The sequence below is a fragment of the Camarhynchus parvulus genome, chromosome 1 (genome assembly GCF_901933205.1).
Source record: "Camarhynchus parvulus chromosome 1, STF_HiC, whole genome shotgun sequence".
In the NCBI taxonomy this organism is placed as follows: domain Eukaryota; kingdom Metazoa; phylum Chordata; class Aves; order Passeriformes; family Thraupidae; genus Camarhynchus; species Camarhynchus parvulus.
Genome location: NC_044571.1, coordinates 99523946 through 99545980, shown reverse-complemented (window position 1 = coordinate 99545980; position 22035 = coordinate 99523946). Strand labels below are relative to the sequence as shown.

The 22035-nt window shown below is 41.3% G+C and overlaps 1 protein-coding gene across 2 annotated transcripts in view; it reads right to left on the bottom strand.

The window, feature by feature from the left end:
• CMSS1 (cms1 ribosomal small subunit homolog) overlaps positions 1–22035 on the bottom strand; it is a 223559-nt gene that overhangs the window by 29618 nt on the left and 171906 nt on the right. Inside the window, exon 1 of one of the 2 annotated variants that reach the window (XM_030960335.1) lies at positions 3584–3803. The exons of the other annotated variant lie outside the window; for it this stretch is intronic. Coding sequence (XP_030816195.1) covers positions 3584–3593 — 10 coding nt within the window. The 5' untranslated portion in view covers positions 3594–3803. Of the gene's footprint in view, positions 1–3583; positions 3804–22035 lie in introns of those variants that run through there. 2 annotated transcript variants of the gene reach the window in all.

Genomic DNA, 22035 nt, shown 5'->3' with positions numbered 1-22035 from the left:
AACATGGAGTCAACATTCTTGTCTCTTCCCTCATCCTGGGACTCCTGCGAACGCCATCACATTTTATCACAGACATAACTATCTGCAATGCAAAAGATTTCCCACAACACATTTCTAACAATTACATCTCCCCTTTTTAAAACACTTTTACTTTAATATTCAAAACAGGTACTTACAAACTATTTTTTGACATGACTTGCTGACTGGGAGTGAATTAAGAGACAAAATACAGGGCATATCAGAGAATAAGACCGGAGGAAATCCTCTGTTGTATATATCTAAGCACAGGAGAATAAATTTTATATGATCAAGACTAGGCCCAGCTTGTAGTATAGCTACAACCTCGCCCTCCTCATAATTTGACTTTTTCATTGTTATATTTTGCCTATAAGACAGAAAGATGTTAGAAAAGCCACAGAAGATGACTGATCAGAGGTAAAAACTAGTAGACCACTCCCCTTCTAACAGGAATCAACTTTTACACCTGCTAGGTAAAGGTTGAATATCCCACTTATGCAGAGAGAACTCAGTATTCATTTAGTCACTGGAGTTTTAAAACCCATGGTTAGAAAGGACAAACATGAAGATTTGACATGACAGAAATATGACAGGTCCTTTTACTGTTTGCCATTCAATTTAATTTCTTCATTATGATCTTGCCAAAAAAAGAGCAACCAGAGACTTCAGCACAGGGTACAAATCATATAAATCAGTTCTGTTCTTTCTACCCTTCACCAATGGTATCATGAGTGAAGGCTGAGATAACATCCATAAGTCACTTCAGTCTACTCTTTTTCTTTTGTTCTCTCAAAAACTATCCTTCATGCTGAAACTTCCAATAATCTCCTTATAACAGCAAGTTTAATTCAAAAGCATATTTCTAGAGAGATGGGGAAGTGGGAAACTGTTTTGTTTAATCCTGTGCAGCAGTTTAAGCTCAAAACACTACGTTATCCAACTCTGAAAAGCAGAGGAACAGGGCAAGCCAGGATACAGCTGACCACATTGGAAACTGTCTGAGCCATTATGGTTCATAATCTCACCTTGTAAATGCTCTGTGGGATATTTAAACAACTACAAATGTCTAGGAATTTGGGGTTAATCAAAAGAAAAATCAGCTCACACATACTAGTTACAGAATGTTTAACTGTGTTGAGGGAGAATCCCATGAGCCTGGCTTGAAATAAGTCTCAACCCCAACACAGGCATCTGGGAGAGGAAACTGCCTGGGCTCTGGAAAAGCCAGACCAAACTCATTCCACAGGAAATGCTACCAAAGAAAGCTGGGCAGTTAAAAACTGTCAACAAATATGCAGAAAAGCCATTCAGAATCACAAGGAAAACACAGGAGCTCAGGAAAAGCTAGGCACAAACTAGGGCCCGACTCTCTATTGCATTTCCCTCTTCATGGTGCAGACAGAAAAATTAAAGTCATCCTAAAGAAAACTTGAGTGTATACAGCTGTCAAACCAAGCCCTTTCCATCCATCTTGATGAACACACACAACCACTTTTAAAGCCTTTTCCCCTACCTTCAGGAAGTTTGCATCACTGGGGTTGCTCATGCAACATTTAGAGCCCTGTACACATGAACAGTGCCACTCTATAAAAGCCTCCCCAAAGATTCACTCCCTGCCCAAAGCCAACCAGTGTACGAGCAAGAAATCACTCCTTCTCCACAATATTCCTATGGGAGAAGTGCATGGCCCAGTTCCTGCCAAAGTATGACTATGCCTGTGCTTTAACACCCACCAAGCACTGTGATTCCTTCTTTTTCTTAGATCCATCTATCATGTATGGAAGCTGCTGCTTGCTGCAGAGTGTGCAAAGCTGGTGAAAAAGAGGGTGAAAAGTATACTTACTACTCGTGCTGGGGAGGAGTATATATTCCCTCCTTTATCCTCATCACCTTCCTGGTCTGAACGAAGGGATCTGTGGTGAATTCAATATCCTGGCACTAGAGAGAGGGGTAGAATTGGCAGTGGCACTGTGGAGCTGGAACTGGTAGGGTTGGTGTGGCTCTCCTGAGGGTACCACCCTGGAGCACAGGCAGCACAATGCTACCCATGTTTAGTGATGTTGGTGACCTGTACATTTAGAATTTCACTACTTACACAGTGCTAATCAATGCACACCTATCTGGAGGTGGACTTGTTCCTTTTTCAGGTCCTCTCTTCAAAATCAAACACCAGCATTCTTCATTTGTTATAATATTGACTTCTGACAAACATTTATTCGTGTTAATGGGGAAGAAAAAGGTAAACTGGGAGGAAAGATGAACTTGGATAAATCCATAATACTTAATGGGTGGGGTCTAGCCTAAGTCTGACTATGACTGAGTTTCAGGCAGGAATGTAGCATGGTCCCAGATGTGATGTCTTCCTTAATACTGCCAGAGATTTGTGCTTTTTTACTGTTCTTTGTATTGGGAAGCAGCTGTGGCTCACAGCTGCAGTTCTTGCTGTGAGGGTAACACAGAGAGTCTGGCTGATGCTGTGCACTTCAAGTCTATAGATCATGATAAAATTACACAGTGGAACTTGCCAGAAATAGTAGGCTGCAATTAAAAGGATATATAGCACACTTCACAAAAATTTAACAGCAGAAATTATTGTTCACAGAGACATTGCTACTTTAATGACTACTGATACCATTCCCACTTTTTTGGCTCATGGATATTTTGCAGATGCACACATCTGTAGTATGCAGTTATCACAGTCCTGACTTTTCTCAGGTTTTCTCTGTACATGGAAAACTGCACGCATGCATATCATGCAGCATACACTCACATAGATGTCACCACCAAATAATATATCCCACTGAAGAACAACACTGCAAACAAATAAAGTCTTTTATCCCAGCTCTCCTACCCATCTTTACACACAAAATCAAAGTTGACATTTTGAGCTGCTCTGATTTCTGAGGCTTTTTTTATTTAGAAGCTTTCATATGACACAGAAGTATCAGGTCTCCATTTGACAGAGTATCAGGTTGACTCATATCAAGTTAAACTCTCCTTCAGGCTAAGAACAAAATACCCTGACATGTTGCCACACAGAGTTAAGAGTGGCAAATTCCCCAGATTATCACACATCTGTTGAAAACCAGTTCCCTAGCACAAGGGTTATGTTTCTATTCCTCTTATTCTTTGCTTCCTCCTCCTCTGCATATACTTCACATTTCCCTGAAGTTTGATCTCTGATATTGCAGCTTCTCATTCCCTTTTAAGCTATCCTAGCATCCCAAATGTATATAGTACTAGAATATTCATTTGTGGATTTAACTCACTTTTCCAAAAAGTCTTACTTATTATAAGAGCAAGTAAAAGGAGGGGTAATTTTTTATAGTGAGAAGCATTTAGGGCAATACTGCACACTCTGATGTGTTAAGGTTTTTGAGAGGAGGAGATGCATCGGGCTTGTCATCTATGTCAGTGCTCTCTATTTGAGACTAACAATTACAATGCAATCTCTCATCTGCACAGGACTTTTGTGAACTGACATGCACCTCATTTGTATAAATTATCAACTAAAGCACATTATGAGACAATCAGTTCTAACTACCGGGAAAATAAGAGCCCATACCTAAATTCATTTGCTGCAAGCAGATGGTGGATTGCTTTTCTGTCGCTTTATGCTGCAGTCCTGTTCCCTTAGATCTTCTCCACTAAGAGGGGGACATACCAGGAGGTCAGTTTTCTGACAAGGTCATCTGCCTTCAGAGTATGAAGAGAACTGCACAGAAAGTGGGTTGGGCTATATTTAGAGTTTGGTCCAACTCCGTGCCAAGGTCCCCCCCACTGTCTCTCTCTTGCAGCACTGTCTCAGGTTTATTCTTGCAGATTCTCAGCCCACAGAACACATGAGAATAGAAAAGTCGCTCTGAGCTATTGCTGGATCGAGGTTTTTTTGCAATTTGCTAAAAACAAGTGGATCGGCAGTTCAGATGAGAACTCCTTAAATCACTCACTCTTCCAGTCCTTATTTTTATTTAAGTGGCTTTTCCCTTTTCAGTTGAATAAAGGGAGGAAACTGCCTGGGATAGAGCAAAAAGACTCTCCTGAGCTAAGGTAAGGTTGCTTCATTTTTGTATTTGTAATTGTAACTACAGCTCAATTAATGATTTGGATCAGATATGCTTCTTCTGCTACACCAGTTTTGCATGTCAGTATTAAGGGTATTTTTGGATAATGAAATTTTCCATGTAAAAATATCAATTCTCATTATCACTGTCCATAAGAAATGGGAAAATAAAAGGGTATCAGCATGTATAATAGAATATATACTATCTGATTTTTACCTGCTTAAATTACTGTAAAAAGCACACAGCCATGCCAATAGACTGTATCATTCTGAAAATGAGAGAACCCCAAATGTGTGGCTATATGCACATGATTACATACACAGACATACATTTAGATGTGCTGAGTGATGTTTCAGCCACATTCTTTTGCACAATATAAGCAAGCATGGCAGCAAGTTTGTGATATAGGGCTTGCTGTGAATGGCACAGATATTAGTAAAAAAAAAAATTAATAAATGAACATGTGCTCAAATCCCTTTATAGTTCCAAAGCTGCTCAGCTCCAGAGTACAGGCAGTATTACAGATCATATTGTATTTGGTTTCCTTTCTACTGTATGCTATACACTGGTTCAGCATTGCTTCTCTTTTTAAAAACACATATGGCTCAACAATTTTCATCATTTTAAACTGTTGTGATTCTTAAGGGAAAAAACTTCTGGGCGGAATACATCATTGCATACCTGTCTGTTAGGAGATCCTAACACACTTCAGGTCACATGGCCACCATGACACTGTAGTGTGGATCCAACATGAGGAGAATGTTGTCATGTAAAGACACTCTGGAGCCATGGATTTAGCACTGGCACACACACATGCTTTCTAATGCAACATGACCTCAGCAAGACCACAGGAATGGTAATATGAAGAAATTGGGTAGGAAGGTCCATTTGATCCAAAGGTCCAGACACTGATGGGACAGCACCAACTCATATTGCACATCATAATCACCATGTAAAAGCCTTAGCAGAAGCAACTACACAAAGGCAGATGGATTCTGGATTAAAATTCAGCAAAGAGAAGTCACTGTGAGTTCAGCTAAGGTGACTGGGTGAATTCCTATACTTATTTCATGTTGTCTTTTCTTAATACAGCTGCTGATTAAACAATGCCATGCATGAGGCTATAAAACATTTTAAGTTGGCAAAAGTCTTATCTGCTGAAAAAACTTCTCATTTTGCTCACTCTTAACTATGTATAGGATCTTCTCATCCTTTGCTTCTGATTTTGCTTAGTAATTTATGCTTGGAGTCTTGAGTGTTAAGTTTATTTGACAGAAGTAATAAACACAATCCTTTTCACACAAAATACTTCCTAGCAATGCTAAGACTGTTTAATAAATGAAAATTATGGTAGCATGCCACGGAACCAACTTGGGCTGTGTTGCATGTGATAACTGATTCATCCAGAAGATTTATATTGCGAGAACTTGAAGAAGAGGCTGTTAAAGGAGGGTTACTGAAATACTGCAAATGCATTTATCAAGTTTATCAGCAAGTAAAAGTCATCGCAGTATAAAAGCATCTAGTGCAGTCTAAGATCTGAACAATCTTTTATAAATAGTAGTTTTACATTGACCGAAAAGGGGGAAAATACATCTTTATAAATTTTAAATGTTCATTTTAAATGTTTGCCTAATGAATCAACTTAGTTTTTGTGACACTTTGTGGTACTATTCTCCATTTGCACATGGGAAAATATTACTTACTCCCCCATCAATATTAAAGACATCAGGGATGTAGGGTTGGCGTAAAAAAAAGCATTAATGCTGTGACTGAGCTTCCTAATGCAGTGCTCCCAAACACCCCCTGGCAGATGGACAGGAACTGCTGTGTCAGTGGCAGACAGGACTGACGTGTTTTGAAGGAAGGGTCATCACACCCTCCCCACAGGAGCTGAGCCTAAAATGTGTCTGTCACCCAAACTGGTGGGAGGTTTGTTGACATGGGGATGACAGGATGACAGCTTTGGAAAATGGCAGTAGGATGATGCAGATGGGCAAGGCATTACCACAAGAAGCTAGAAAGAAGCGCATCTGAGTGAACAGGCCTCATATTCTAAGGTAGACAAACCTCAGTCTGCTTCTAACCTCTTTCTGGAGCCAATCCTACTTGGTGAGTTCTTCCTCCTCCTATTCTCTCCTCATGAAATTCCATAAAAAAATTCCAGCACCATGAGCTAGCTTTGTCTTGCTTAGGCGGGGTCTCCAATGGACACAATATGTCCATTCTAGTGGAGACCAATACACAAGTGAAAAAAAAGTAAGAATAGTAAATGAAAAGGAGTAAATTTATTTTTTCTCCTCTCATGTAAGAAAGAAAGAAAGACAGAAACCCTTCATTTCTATTAGAGGGGCTGATGGGGCTGAAACCCACCTTCCTCCCTTGTGGTGGGAAGGCATGGCCATACATACTGAATGACATGTCCAAGGCTGGGGAGGAGGAGGAGGAGGAAGGGAAAGCTTGGCTGATGATGTGTGCTGCCAGCTGGCCAGGCAAAGCTCCAAGAGGACATTCACTCACCCCTAGCTTTGGCACTGTCCCTCTCAGCTGACAGGTGTAAGCAGGACCAGAGCCAGATGAGTAAATCCAAACAGTGCCAGGGGGACAAGTCCCACCAGCAGTCAGATCCCCTGCTCCACTCCCTGTATTTACCTTCTGCCTTGGGGTCTTCTGGTGCAACCAAACAACAAACAACCCTGGGTTTTTTTCTCCCTCCCTGTCAAGTTGACAAACAAGCTGGGATTCTGGGGAGAGTCAAAGCATACCTCAACAAAGACCTTTGAGATCCTGCCAGGTGCCATGGCAGCAATGCTACACAGCTCTGCAGTCAACCTGCAGGACCCAAGACTCACCTCCAGCCACCACCATCAATGCATAGCTGGTGCTGCAGCTGGCATCGAGGGAGGGACACCCAAAAGGAGCTTAGAGAGTGTGAGAAAGGTAAAACGAGCTTTTGGAGTCAGTCTGTGAGTACTTGGGTACAGCTCTGTGTGTATACCTGCATAAGGGAGGAACACAGAACTTGGTATGAAGACAGGGGCTACAACTGCTGAAGGAGATCTGCCTTAAATCCTGCACTGAAATTTTCCTTCATAACCTTTAGTGACTATTGCCACAACTTCTGAATATACTTTCCAGGAAGAGATGGATGATGATATGATTGGCATATCATCATCCACCCCTTCCTGGAAAGTATATTGTATATCCTATACTATGCTGTATAGGAAAGAGAGATACTTACAGACACAGAAAAATTCCAAAGCTTTAATTAAGCAAACAGTTAATTAAATAATTATAGTCATTCAACTAAGCAGTACTTTCCCCTGAGACTTACTTATAGTAAAGGACCGGGAAAGAAATCAAAGTTATACTCACAAGCAGGCACATAACCCCAGCCTTTGTCTGACCTGCTTTCACAAATCCATCTTTCAAAAATAGGAAGGAAAAAACCCCAACAGCACAATTTTTCCATAGGGCACCCTGCTGGTAGAGTGATACGTCTTTGCAGAAAACTGTCTGCACTGAGGAGAGGAACAGACTCATCATCTGCATTTTCTTTCAGTCCAATACAAGTGTTGGGACTGACAGAAAGATCTCCAGCACTGGTTTTCATGTTTTGCATTGCAGAATATCACTTTTAACTGTGGCAAATTAAGTGTTGACTACTCAAAGCGCAATAAATCTTTATGCTTACAACTAAGCACAGAGAGGCACAGCACAAGAAATACATGGGAGCACTGAGGTACTCTTCAGGTCTGCAGCACCACACTGCTTGGCAGCTGCAAATGCCAGCTCTAAATTCAGGAAAACTGCAGGCAGACCACAATCTGCTACACCCAGTGCCCTACTTCTCGCCCAGACAACTTTGTGGTCCTACTCAGTACAATTTTCTGGATCTCAGTCTTTACTTTGGTGATTATTCAGGATGGGTATACAACCCATTCACATGAGAAGATGAAGGTTGTCAACTTTAAAACAATTTCCAATGGCAATCCCACCGACATAGTGTGGCATTAAGCTATGCAGGAAGAAACTGTTAAAATTTGGATTATATAAAACAGACACAAATTTTTTATCTCCCATCACATAGGCTTAAGTTCTTTCAACTGCAGCAAATTCACAGTGACCACTACTGATGCTAAAATGCCACAGAAAGTAATCCAACAACACCTGAGCTCTTCTGTGTCAATCATCAGAGGGTGAAAGTGCACATACACAGCTGCAAAACAGTAAATTACAATTTTACATAAAATGAAACATAGTCCTCCTGTTAGAAGAAATCCTTGGAGGTGAACTTTCACACTTTCCACTCACAGCCAGCTTTCTAGCATACCAATCTGATCTGCAGGCATTCACTTCAACAGGAGAACAGACTCCAATCCCTAGCACAAATAACATTGCAAAAAAATAAAAATCACTATTTACAACATGGTTGTATTTTAGCACAGTCCTCATGCACTTTTCTTAATCACGAATAATATTGTGGGTGAATATAAGAATGAAGGAGGAAAAAAACCCTCTAAATGGATGTCAAATAATTGAGATAGTCTCCCTAAAGAAACAATGTAAAAATCATGTACAAAGTAGAGTAAAAATCGGCATTTTACACCATCTTTAAGAACACTCAATTTAAATAGCAAATGAGCAGCAGCCACTCTTCCTGTCACTGCATTTTCCTCTGCTAACACAAACTATAGAGATGTCACCCAGTCCGACTTGATGTATGTCTGCTCTGACAACACCTGCCTGAAAGAGGGGGACAGCAAGGAAGTCCCACTTGGGAAGAAAATGAGACTGTACAGGATGAGCTTGTCAGTATATGAGAAAAATGAAGGGTTGAGATGATGTGTCAGGGCTCGTGTGCTCGAGCACGTGCTGCTGCTGTGCAGTTCTTCTCACACAGCCAAGCCAAGAGGTTGCACATTCCTTGCTGCACATTCACCCACTCACCAGCACCAACCCACTTAGGAGGAGACACAACCAGGCTGGGATGGAGTTTCTCAACACAGACAAGTAGACACCAAGAGGTTGAAATTATATGACCTTTTTTGCAACTTGAGGGTCTTGAAAGGGGAAAAACAGAGCCTTTGTTCCCCCTCACATTAACTTTCATTTGACTTCCAGCTGTCTGAGGTGCAGACCATGAAGTCTAATTATAGGTTTATTGAGTCTTCCTAGAGATTGGCTCCTTACGTGGGCAAAGAATTTCACAAATCTCTTTGGGAGCCTGGATATTCCTCCATTTTAGATTTCCCTGTCGTAAACTTACAAGGTGGGTTTCTCATCAAGTTTGCTCCTTGACACTGAAACAAAAGGAAGAAATGCCAGGCTTCATCAAACAGTGCAGGGCATGGAGCAATCACTGCAGAAGGCACAGCTGGACTCTTCCCTGCTGTCCTCTCCTGTGACATGTCACTTAAATAGAGCTGCTAACATTGAAGACATTTTTATTATTAAAAGTACAAAGCTATGGCATGTACTAAGCAGTCAATATTCTATTTTACAATTGCATAGATGAGCTGTGTTTGCTTTGTGTAAATGTCCAAAGCATGTGGTCAGAGGAGGGAGTTCTAGAGGATTTATTTGGATGGAAGTCAGGTGCATGTATGTGCTTTGTTATACTAAAGAGAGTGGGAGTAGGCATTGATGCTTTGAGAGGGACTACTTAGCCTTTAGCAAACCACTAGCACTTCTTCCACCTCAGTTTGTCTTACTGAAAAAAAAAAAAGAAAAAAAAAAGGAGAAATATACCTTAATGGGGTTTGTTGGAGCCTAAATAACATATGTAAAGTTCTGTGGGATTCTGGAAGTGCTACAGGAAAACATAATAGTTGTTTCCTACATTCTGGCTGAAAAGACATGAAAGCATGAGTGTTTTTAAAAGTATTTTTGAGACTCCAAACCCATTGCATGCAGATCATTACTAGGAAGAACAAACTTGGGGGTCACACCATCGGAGACACACCTCAGTCAGATGCATTTTGATTCTGAGTTACAATCTCCAGGTTCCAGTACTGACAGCCACAATCAAAAGCTTCTTTGTCATGTCTTTGCTATTCAGCAGCTTTGGGGACAGTGCCCATGACATGACACAAGAGAAAGATAAGGGTGAGCCTTATCCAGAGGGTTTCACTACTGCATCCAGCTCAAGGACAAACTGCTGACAGACTCTGCAGAGCTGAGGCCAGAATATCCACAGGGTGGGAGAGACAGAAGCAGTGCTTTATCTAGGTCCTGAAGCCTAAGCTTGAGACAGCCTCATAAGGCAGATGTCCTCTGGTATCCTGTACAAATTCACACGATATGAGCTGTCCCTTTGAGACCCTGTTGGGAAATGCAGTCTCCACCTTGTTGATTTACTCCAGGACTGCTGATAAGGAAATCCCAGTGGAGCATAACACTACCCACAGCACAACAGGGATGAGATAGGCAGCACATCTGCAGAGGGAGATCAGTGCCTTAGCCAGAGTTACAGAAAACAGCAACTGTAAGATATTCCATGTCTTACAATATGGGAAACAGCGTAACTCTCACGTCAGAGATACTTTGTCTCTCACCGTTTGTCTTTGGGAGCAGAAAGCATGGCTATATACAATTAATGATATCAAACAGAGCCCAAGCATAGCAATAAAAAAATCCCAAACAATACATTAAGTACTGTCATGATCATTTTATCCTTTTGTTTTAAACTGAACTAATTACTTAGCTCAGCAATGGTCAGGACTGGAAGGCTACACCAGGATGGTAATGAAGGTATAACCCCGGGGAACAATTTTGATTATGGTGAAGGTTTCAGCTGACTACATTTTAATTAATCTGAGTAGTACAGCATTCTGAATCCCCAGATATCCCAGATCAACTTGGAGGCTAACATGACTCATTTTACAGCATACTTTAACATTGCTCTAATAAATTCTTCAACAGTTCTTTTAAGTCTCAGAGGTAATCTAATTTCTCTTCTATTTTTATTATAGAGGCTTTCAAAAGGCATTTCAACTATATATCATTAAAATCATGTGGCTGTAGAATGCCAAATATAGCATCAGAAACCAAATAACTCTTCATTACTTCTATTTGTTAAAAAGCACAAAGATATTCCTAGTTACAAAAGAAGGGTTTTTATTTGTATTGATAAAGCATTTTAAATTTAAAATGTCTGTATTATAATAAAGATGAGCCACAGTAGCATTTGGCTAAAAAGCTCAGCAGTGAACTAGCCTAATAATATGAGATAACATCACAAGATAAAAGCAGGATGTTCAGGGTTCAACACATGATGCAGTGTCATGCACATTTCTGTATAATCCAGGCTTAAGGAAGTCATGCTTAAAGTCTGACAAAACATGCACAGAAATACATGGCAAACAAAGAACCAGATCCCAAAATAAGCAAGTTTTGAGCTAATACATCATAAGACCCATAAGATGATGTCATTTATATATTTAAATTCAGAAAACACATAAATTTTCCTGTGCATTCTCCTCTGCATCATTAATTCACCACTGTTTTGCTAGTGTATGGAAATGAAAATGTTAAACTGCCCAGTATTCTCCCTGCTTCTACTGAGACACTGCAGACCCCAGTATCAGTTAAATGTGACCTGCAGAGGTGGCTGCACACCAGCAGCAGCATCCCCAGTGTCCCCATCCAGCAGCAGCACTGGGCAGAAGATAGCAGCAGCAGTAGATATCAAATCTTCCTCCAAGAGGGATGCAAAAATCAGGAAAAGATCCAGACAATGTGAAAGGACCAGGAAAACCCCTGAAGACAGTATTCAAGCAGAAAGGGCTAAAACCAAGAGAAGGGCAGCCAGCACAGACCACTGAAGCCAGTGGCAGTGGTGGCAGGAAAGTGAATGAGGGCAAGAGATGTGGAGCTCTAATTCTGAGGCAGAACACTTCTCCTTGTTTTCAAGTAGAAAATGTTTTGTTTTCTCCCTCTCCTCTTCTCACCAGGGTGAGCTGCTGCACTCCCTGCTCAGGGTCTGGGCAGCCATGGTTCCTTGGTCCCTGCTAGAGGCACTGTCACACAGGGGTGGAAGCACACTTGCTCCTGGCAGCTCCTACCCCTGTGAAGGGGTACCAAGTCCCTCCCTGCTACACCACCAGGCCAAATGCATCCCCAATTCTGCCAGCTGTTCATTGTTGTTACCTAAATCTTTCTAAAAGACAGGCACTGAAGAGGCTGGGGGAAGGAAAGAGAAGTAAATTCACATGTCCCTTAACCCCAGTGTACCCATAAAGCTGACAAAACCCAGCCCAATTAAAACAAAGCATGAATTAGATTAGTTTTGCAGGGTGGAACTGTTCTGTGCAGGATAAAAAAGCACATCTCACTTTTGTGCAGGAGCAATGAAGTAAATGTGATTTAAGAGAATGATAATAGATTTCCTTTGACAACAGGCAAGGTACAGACCTATGGCCACATCTCTAATAAGGCACTTAGTTCATTATTTTCTGTTTTCTTCTGCTAACCCAACAGTACCACAGATACTCTATTTTGCTGTTGTCATTACCCCAACAGTTACAGTAATAATTTGTTACAGTAATTAATCACAGAATTGGGTAAAGGTAATGGCATTCTCTGGAGCATGTAAAGTTATTCCAGGTTGGAAACCAGCCATTCACGCTTAGCAGTAATTGCGAAACCAATACTTGAAGAGCTTGGACTGCAAACCTCAAAAAGGAAAAAGCATCAAATTATTACTGCAGAACAGGGCATAAAACCTGCCTATTATATTTGGAGAGGCAGTCTCTGCACAGATTTGCAAGCCTCAGTAATTTTAATATTTTTTTCTGGGTTTTTTTTGTTTTGTTCACACTGGGCAACCAACTGAGTATTTAGTTCAGGTTTCAGAAGAGCTTGAGTGATGTATTTAACACCCACTGGGCCACCACTTACACAGTGTTCAAGCCAGCAGGAAAGGAACAGCTGCTATTGCTCTCCCTGCCTCAGGTTAAGCATCACCACTGGGAACCCTGTACCAGGAAAGTGTGAAAGTACCAGCACTTATATGCTGCAGCCTCAAGTGATCTAGAATTTCCCTCTTGATTTTCTGTTTTTCACTTTATGCCATGTCTTTTAATTGCATCCAAGGATGTGGAAAAGTAAATAATATGGTGCACTTCACCTTGGGCTGACCTTAAAAACTTCAACCTTGCTTCAAAACTGCAAGTTTGGGCAGATCATAGCCAGAACCTCAGAAGGGAGCCTAAAAGAGCTTGAGCCTACCAAGTTCTATCACTCCATGGCTCCGAACAATACTCTGGCTGACAAAAAAAAAGAGATAGGTCAAAAGCCTCCAACCTGTGTACAGCACAGAAAGTATTCAAGAGATCAAACAATTCTCAACTTCCAAATTGAAAATGGGAAGCAGAAGTGACTGCAGAGGATCTTAATTCAAAAAACTGCTGCTGTTCGGGTTTGTTGGTCAAGACTTGTGTTAGCATGTGTTTCATTAAGTACGCTTGTAGTCTGCTATACAAGGGTGAAAACAGTTCTTTCTGCTGTATTCTTGTGTTCAGCTGAGAAGTCATTTTTTCTAAGAGAGTTTTGAAGTGTACAGAGCCAGGAACTGGACATGATCACACATTCACAGATCTGTGTTGCATTCAACACAGTCTGCTCCAAGGTGTGAGCAACTGGCCTGCAGAAGGAACAGGAGTCAATCCCAGTGTGTCTCGGATGGTTCCCCTCGCTCCTCTCAGGAGGCCCAACACAGGCAGCTGCTCCCCCTCATCAGGAGGGCTTGCTGTGGCATCCCAACAGATCAGGCTCCATTCCCCATCAATCTATACATTATTAATCTTATCTGGAGCAGACAGTGCTGACGCCCAGCTTCCTCAGTGTCTGGAGGAATACCAGCTGTCTTCAGTTCAGCACAAGGAAATTGAATCTCTTCATGTATCAAGAAGAAATATTTCTTAAGGATTTAGAATCCTTCTCCTCTCCTTTTCCCTGTGCACTACCAAAATAACTGCCTGTGATTCATATGCCACTCCATGGCTCTGCGCATCCAGGAGCAACTCACTCCTTTCTTCACCCTCTGCTTGCAAAATGACTGTGCCACTTTCTCTCACACAAGGACCTGGCCCCATCCATTGGAGGTCCATCCATTGGAGGTTTTTTTGGATGGGTTACACAAGGACTGTCTTTATCAGACCAACACGAGGAAATGCCCAGATTTTGCAGCCAGTGGAAGACAAGGCAGCACACCTCTCAGAGCACAGGAATGGACACTAAAGAAAACTATTGTACTCAACAACTCCTTAAAATGTACCTCTAAGAAGTCCTTCATGTTCTTTGTTCTAAGGTTCAACAATTTCCGTGGTTCTTTTCATCTGCTGTGGAGCATTACAGACAAGAGATACCACACACTTGCTAATGTTGTAAATAAAATAGTTCATTGCTACTGAAAGACAACCAAATTGAGAAACTACATCTAACCTTGAACTGAAGAGCAGGTTTATAAGGGGTAGCAGATAAGATTCATATTCATCAGCCCTTCTTAGAAGTGACCTTAAAGAATCTGATGGCAAATTACACACAAAAAAGGGGAAGAAATAGATTTTTACTGACTTACAGAGCTTTTGAAGTCTCTAACCATCTCAGAGACGTTCTCATGGTTGTGTGGACATGGCACAGACTGGTGCATTACAAAAACATGGTTCGATTAACTCCTTAAAATGGTAGATTAACTCCTTAAAATCCAAAGAGCACTAACTACTGTAGCTAATATTGCATCAGAAACTTGTTTCTTTGACCAGTTTTGAATTTCAGGCTGCAGTCCAGGAGTGAGTTGGTTTATGAACAGCCACATTAAGAGACACAAATCTTGCATATCTTATCCTCTCAACAAACTCAGGGGTCTCTACTGTGTTAACATTACATGTGAAGAAGCACTATTTTAAAACAAAAACATTTCACTCTGAGGTAAAAAGTTATTTCCAAACAGTTTTTGATCCCCTAAATCAAAGACACTTTCCTAGCAAGTGGGAGAGTTTCTACAAATCAAAAGATTACAATCAAGTGATGAAAGCAACCTGAAATGGCTCACAAGCAGACATTTTTAGTGTAGAAAGTGAAACACCATGTTCAGGTCTAATAAAAGCACATCAGATGTTGTTATGAAAAAGACACTAATTTGACCCACTGTTTCCCACAGGCTTACAGCACTAATAAATCCATATTTGTGTCTTTAATCTGTAGAACTAATGACCAGTAAGAGTGCAGTAAGTGGTGATTAAAGCAATAGAAATGGCCCATTATACAGATGCTATTGCCATTGTGTGTGTGGTAAAGGAGTATTAAATCCAAAAATTGTGCTCATTTTGTGCAGTTGGGCTCTCCAATGAAAGCTGGATCTGGATCATGTTAGTGTAATAACATGTTCTCAAGTGCCATTTTATTTTTTAAATTGGTAATTATAATTAAACACTCTGGATGAATAGTATTACCCTCACCCACATACACCATCAAAACAAGATGTCAAATTTACTTTTCCTACAGCTTGAGTCTGGCAAAGCAAGTAATCTGTACTCTCAGGTACTATTTAGAAAGCAAGATCAGCAGATTGAGGCATTTACCTCCTCAAATATTGCACTTTTTATGTTGCCATACTTGCCACATAACTTCAGCCATGGCAAATAAAAATCTGTCATAAATCTGTGTTTGGCAGGGCTCTTTATGCCTCTTGGAGCAGGCTGATAAGTTTTGTACGCCCTGGTATGAAGTACTTGAAAAAAAATAAAGATTTCCAAGTAGAAAATTGAAACATGTTATACACCCATACTCAAATTCCACAAGGCAAACCTACTCACATAAATTTACCTGGCAAACATGCATGAAGGTGCTTTGACTGTTTATCATTGCAACAAAGGAAGACTGGATAAGCACTTATACCTCAACAAATTATCTTTAGCCTATGGGCTTCCCCACACTCATGTCTGGGTTTGACACTTACAGTCACCTATGTATTTCTACTAAGATACTTTCACTCAGCCTTCATCACAAGGCAATGACAATTAGTTCCCATTAACTGATTTCCAATTTACCAGAGGTCTTAAGAATCTGATGTCTCACATTCTAATGTAGAGTTGGAGCCAAGATCTGCCTGTTTATACTGGAAAAAGCAATTTAAATATACACTAGTAAGAGAGTTAGATTTTAATCATGTAAGACACAGTGTTTGTCCAAGCAAAAAGCACAAGAGGAATACACTAAAACCAAAAGAAAATAAACCCCCAAAACGTGGCTGTTGAAAGAAAATTATGGTTGCATCTCATGTTAAAAATGTTGATGTATGAGTTCAGAGTTGCTGCCAAGGTTATGGTCATTCTGAATACATACTGGTTGTTCAGCTTCTACCCACCAGATTTAAAGAATAAAACAACACACAGGTTTGCATAGATCCGATACTTCACGTAAAACTAAACAAGTTGTTTGCTTTTTTTGTTGTCTTGTTTTGTTAAAACCAACTACCATTCTGCATGAGTTTAGAAAAAGTCACATTTTTCAGGAGTCTTTTAATCAACCGTAGCAATTTATAAACCCATTTCAAAAATAAATATTTAGAGGTCATGTAAGCAATGAACTCAGAGAATGGCTGAGATCCAAGCATTGTGTAGACTGAATGACATGATCCTCCAGACATTTTTCTGCCCATGTGGTGCCATCAAAGAATTCTGGGGGGGGGTTTTGTTTTTTTTAAACATCATGACAAAAATTAGGAAGGAAATAGAGAGACATATGAGAACTGTGAAGTGAGACAGGAATAATGCAAGAGGGGTCACATCCCATCACTCAAACATGGGCCAGCAGAAGGGAAGGAATGAGATAAGAAAAATCAGAGCAGCAATGGCAGCCAGGTCTTTTCTTGGAAAGAGCTTAAGAACAAAATTAAAATCACACACAACCATCACATTTCTCTTCAGACCTCAGCTACTCTCTGTACTCTCCTCTTCTCACCAGTCTGGACATGACTTTTACCAGGAAACCATCTTCAGTTGCCCATTCGGACTGTGAGGTGCTTGAGGAAAGCCCTGAGGACTTGGCTGTCATACCAACATTAAATGTGGTTGGCAAAATACTCTGCTCCACTAATTACCTTTCTTCAATCAAAAAGCTTCCTGGGGGTGACCAAGGAGAAGGAGAAACAACACCTCACTGTTCATAAATTATTTGCCATTTCAGACCACTGGAAAACTCTAGAAAAGTGCTGCCTCTCCTTCAGTTTAAATACAAGCACAAGAGACTGAGGCACCTTGATTTTGACAGCCACACAAAAGATTCTTCTCTGGACTGGCCACCAACCATGCCAGGTCTCTGTAGCAATTTGCAGCAATATCCTTCATTGGATTACGCTGCTAAATTAGCTGCAGATGCTTCTGTAGTCAATCTTTCCTCAGCTGCATGCTTCAGAAAAAATGAACTGGAAAAGTCTGCTTCATCGGCTCGGTATCGGCCACAAAAAACTGCATGAAACCATGAAGTCAAGCTCAAACACCCCTGGAGAATTCTGGAGCATCACTGTCACATCTCGACTTTACAATTTCATCCACTCAGCTGAAAGGATGTTTAAAACCAACATTTCTGGGGACAAAGAAAATCCCATCTCATTCTTCTTTCATTACTGTAGTGTGGCTGAAACCTTCTGTTCTCAGGAAAGCCAAAAATAAATAAATGCTGGTATATGCAGGAAAGCTTTAGCCTCAGAAGTGGAATTTCTCACAAGAACTGCTGAGCAGCTGAAGACATAGGAAAGAACACTATTCCTTCTCTCAGCTAAAGCAATTGCTACGATGATTATATCATCTCCCTTCAAGGTTCATTTGCACAAAGGGAGGTGAGCCTATCAGTAAGTGACAGACTAAATTATGACACACCCATAAAACTCTCCTTCTGTAACTGCTGTACACCAGAGGATCATCATGAAAGCAGATCCCATACTCAAGGTGAAGGCCTTCCTGTAAACTCGAGCTCCATTTCAGACCCTGAGATGCTGTTTCTTAACAGCATGACATGAGCCATTGTGCTGACAGCCAGGCTGTTTCTGAGAAACGTCATTGCACTTCCATGCCTGACTCTTCTACTTTCTTAGGTTTACCTCCATATCTGAAAAGCTTGTTTGGTGCACCAACTCATCCTATATCATGAGCTAAAACCCTAAATGTTAAACCCTCAGTTCCTTATTTTGGGTTTAAGTCTGAGACTGAGAATCTAATAAAATCCAGGATACTCAAACCGTGTCCTGAAACTACAAAATACAGTCCTTTTCCCAGCACCTTCTGTATATGCACTGGAAAAAATACTACAAAGCTCATCAGAAGAAAAAGCCAACTTCTCTACAAGTGGAGTGAGATTTCAGAGGGCAGTCACAGTCTCTAGTGAAAACAGATATGCCAGAACACAGGGAAGATGATTTTCCCCAAGTCACATGCCAAGTTAAATCACAACACCAAGAACAGTATGCAGATCTCACTGATGTGGTAAAACATCTGCAAGTCCATGTGTGGCTTTTCTGCTTATTTATGTGTCTCTACATCTCGTTATTTTTCCCATGCTGAATACTCAAGACCGAACTATGCTTCTCCCACACTTGGGAAGTGTTACATGGAACTGGTCATTATTTTCACAGAGTGAATTACCACCAGAGTGGGAAACATACCTTGGGATAGCCTTTGTTCATCTAAAATCCTCTGTCTTTATGCTTGCAGTTACCATATTTCCTTTAGGGTTACTGGAAATAGTACCATATTTCTCTCATTTCTGAAAACTCTTTGTGGTTAAATAGGGCAAATCCTCCCTGTCTCTTACTACTGGTTTCTCCAAGTGCCCACTGTTCTGAACTTGGGTTACAAGTTAGATCACAAAAGAAAAAGCCACCAAGTATCCCCTATTGTGTTGGTGGCACATAAAGAGAGGAACTCAAACAGGTAGGGAAAGAGAAGATGCTGTATTCCTCCTGCCCCCTGCCTTGTATGTGTAATATCCCCATTTCTCAGGACACTCTTGGTGACTCCTTGTCCCACATAGAGCCCACAATGTGGTTCCCACTGCACATCCCCTTTTATCTGCTTCCTAGGGAGTCAAGATTTATACATGACAACCACAATATGTCTGTGTGTATGTCTATGTCTGTGTGTTGATCCCAGAGTTTCTGTCTTGGCCCACAGCCACTGAGCCAAGGTTTGTCAAAAAGCTGGGGAAAGCAAATTCCTGCAAGTTCTTACAAGTTTTGTGAAAACAGGCAGGAAGGCATTTCTATAATTATCTTTGTGAAAGGCGAGGCTGGCATGTGCAATCCCGGAGAGAGGGGAGCATCCCAGCAAATTCCTCAACCATGGGAAAAGTATCCACTGAGACTCACAGTTAACCACTGGACACAAATTTATAGGCAAGTAGGCATGTTCAACCCCAGTGCTCAGAAAACTACTCATCTGGCTAGGCAGGCACTGCAAAACATAGTCATTTGAATGATTTATTCCATTCTTTCTTCTGAATCTTTCCCAGCATTGGATCAGGAGGGGGCCACACATTTGGTGTGGGTGACACACATTTGCTAGCACAGCAAGGATCTTTATAAAAGCAGATTTTGTATTTTCCAAATTAAACAGAAAAAAAGCCAATGACAGGGTGTGGTAAGGGATCCTGCTTGTTTCTAAGCCTCTTTTCAAACACTTTGCATGCATGTACATTCAAATACAGAACAGCATCCATTCTGAAATAGGCACCAGGGTAGAGCCAATGCATGGGTCTTGGGGTAGCTAAGCTTACTTTTTCAAGGTCTGTATTTCAGAGCACAGATATATATTATGAATATTTTCATCACATATCCCTGGTCAGCACTGGCTGTGACTGCTTAAATAAGAGGGGAAAGGGGAAGACTGAGTCCATCATCACCCTTACTCAAGCCATGCCCCTTTAGTTGCCCACACACAGTTCAGCTGCACAAACCAGCTTGGCAATGGTCCTTTACTCAGGCTGTTTACTGCTCACCCTGCTGGTGATGATCCAGGGCAGTCACGGAGCAAAAGCAAGCCACTCACCTGGGAGATCTGCAGGCAACTGGAGGAAGCAGGCTGTGAAAATCCAGCCAGCAAAAACCACAGCAGGAAAACAGTGCTTGTACAAACCTTATCAAGCCACATAATACTTCCCTGCCAGGGTAATAATGAGGGGGAAACTATTTCCCACCACAGTTTACTATGTGAGGATGTAGCCTCAGTACAAAAGGACGTGTGAATTTCTAGGCTAAAACTGTTGTGCCAGACCAGACTCTTAAGGAGTTCAGACCTGGGCAGGCACATATCACACACATTGCCCACAGCAGCACCAGTGCTAACAGCACAGAGTGGAGGACAAGACACTCAGACATGGACTGCACTGCCCAGAGGGTCTCACCAGTGAGTGAGAACTGAGCTTTGACACCTCTTCTCTTGAACTTTCATTGTCCCAGAAACTAAACACAGTGTGGCAGGAAAGCTGTGGACTCCCTATAGCTCTGTACACCTACCCCAACTGCATCAAATCTTGCTACTTAATACCACCATCTTCTCTCCACCCCACAGATAGCTTCCTTTCTTCCACCCATGAAACTCTGAATGTTATTTTTCACAAGTTGAAATTACTAATAGCGATAGAATTCTTACACCTCTGTTTTAAAAATTATTTTTATAAAGCTTTATTATTGCACTAAATATATCACTATCTACTCCAACCCTCTCTGCTCAATCCCTGTCTATAGATCCTTTAATGGGATTTATTCCATTTATTTTCTAGTTTCCCAGGTGATGACACGACAGACCTTCAACCTGGTCTTGTGCAATCGGCAAAGGAGAGGTCAGTAAATTGGCAATAACAAAGTATTTGAGAGCCAGCAACAGGGAGGGGGAGTTCAGATATTCAACAATAATGTGCTAGCACAATAGCATCCTTCCCTCTATGAAGACTCCAGTGTAAGTAAAAGCTTCAGGAGCAGATTCTTCATAATTTCCTAGATTGTTTTGTTGTGGTTACTTAAGCACAGTTTGATTTGCTTGCCTTCATCTGTGACTGGGATCTGCAACAGAGACAAAGATCTGGCGCCTGAGGTCTAGAGAAGGGACCAAAATACAACAGGTCCTACACATCTGGGAAACTTGTAATAGGCAATCAGGCTAGGATCTGAGTTTAATCTTTTGTCCCTGTTTTTCTGTTTCTTTCACATTCCCCAAGTCAACAGCCACTTCTTTCAGGAATTTGGGATGAACATGCATTTCTTGCCAGTTCTCACAGATGAGCTCAGTTGGTCAGAGCATGGCGCTAAGAACAGGTTGTGTGTTCAATTCCCATATGGGCCATTCCCATTAGAGTTGGACTCAATGATCCTTGTGGGTCCCTTCCAACTCAGAGTATTCTGTGATGCAGGAATTCAGGCATGTCTGCCACCATCAACAGGGGCACGGCGCCTCTTCCACAGCATGCAGTAGGAAAACCATTTCAGCAAAATTGCTCTGCCAGGGCTGGGTCATATTGTCAGTGAACGTGGGCTACAGGGAACCCCTGAGCAAGTCAGATCCCTGATGTGAGAAAAAGTGGGCCAGAAAGACATACATGGAAGGCAAGGGAATGGGAGAACACTTCTCCCCAGTAATATGAGATTTTGAGAAGGCTGATGTTTGACATTAGAGAAATGCAAGGCTGAAACATTTCTAAAAAACCCTCCATGCACGGCCTCCTGCATAGCAACATAAAACTCCTGAGTAGGAAGTTCAACAAAACACAAACTTTCTTAGCACAGGAGAGCCTTGTTAGTTCACCAGTACATGGGAATCTACATGAAAGAATAAAGCAGCAAAGTATTTTTAAAACATCAGTTTAAACCCAGACCACCTCTCCCTCCTCAGTAGGGCTTCAGTGTAGTTGCTCCTGTTAGTAAGGGACTGGAAGTGGTGATATTTCAGGCCTATTCTTC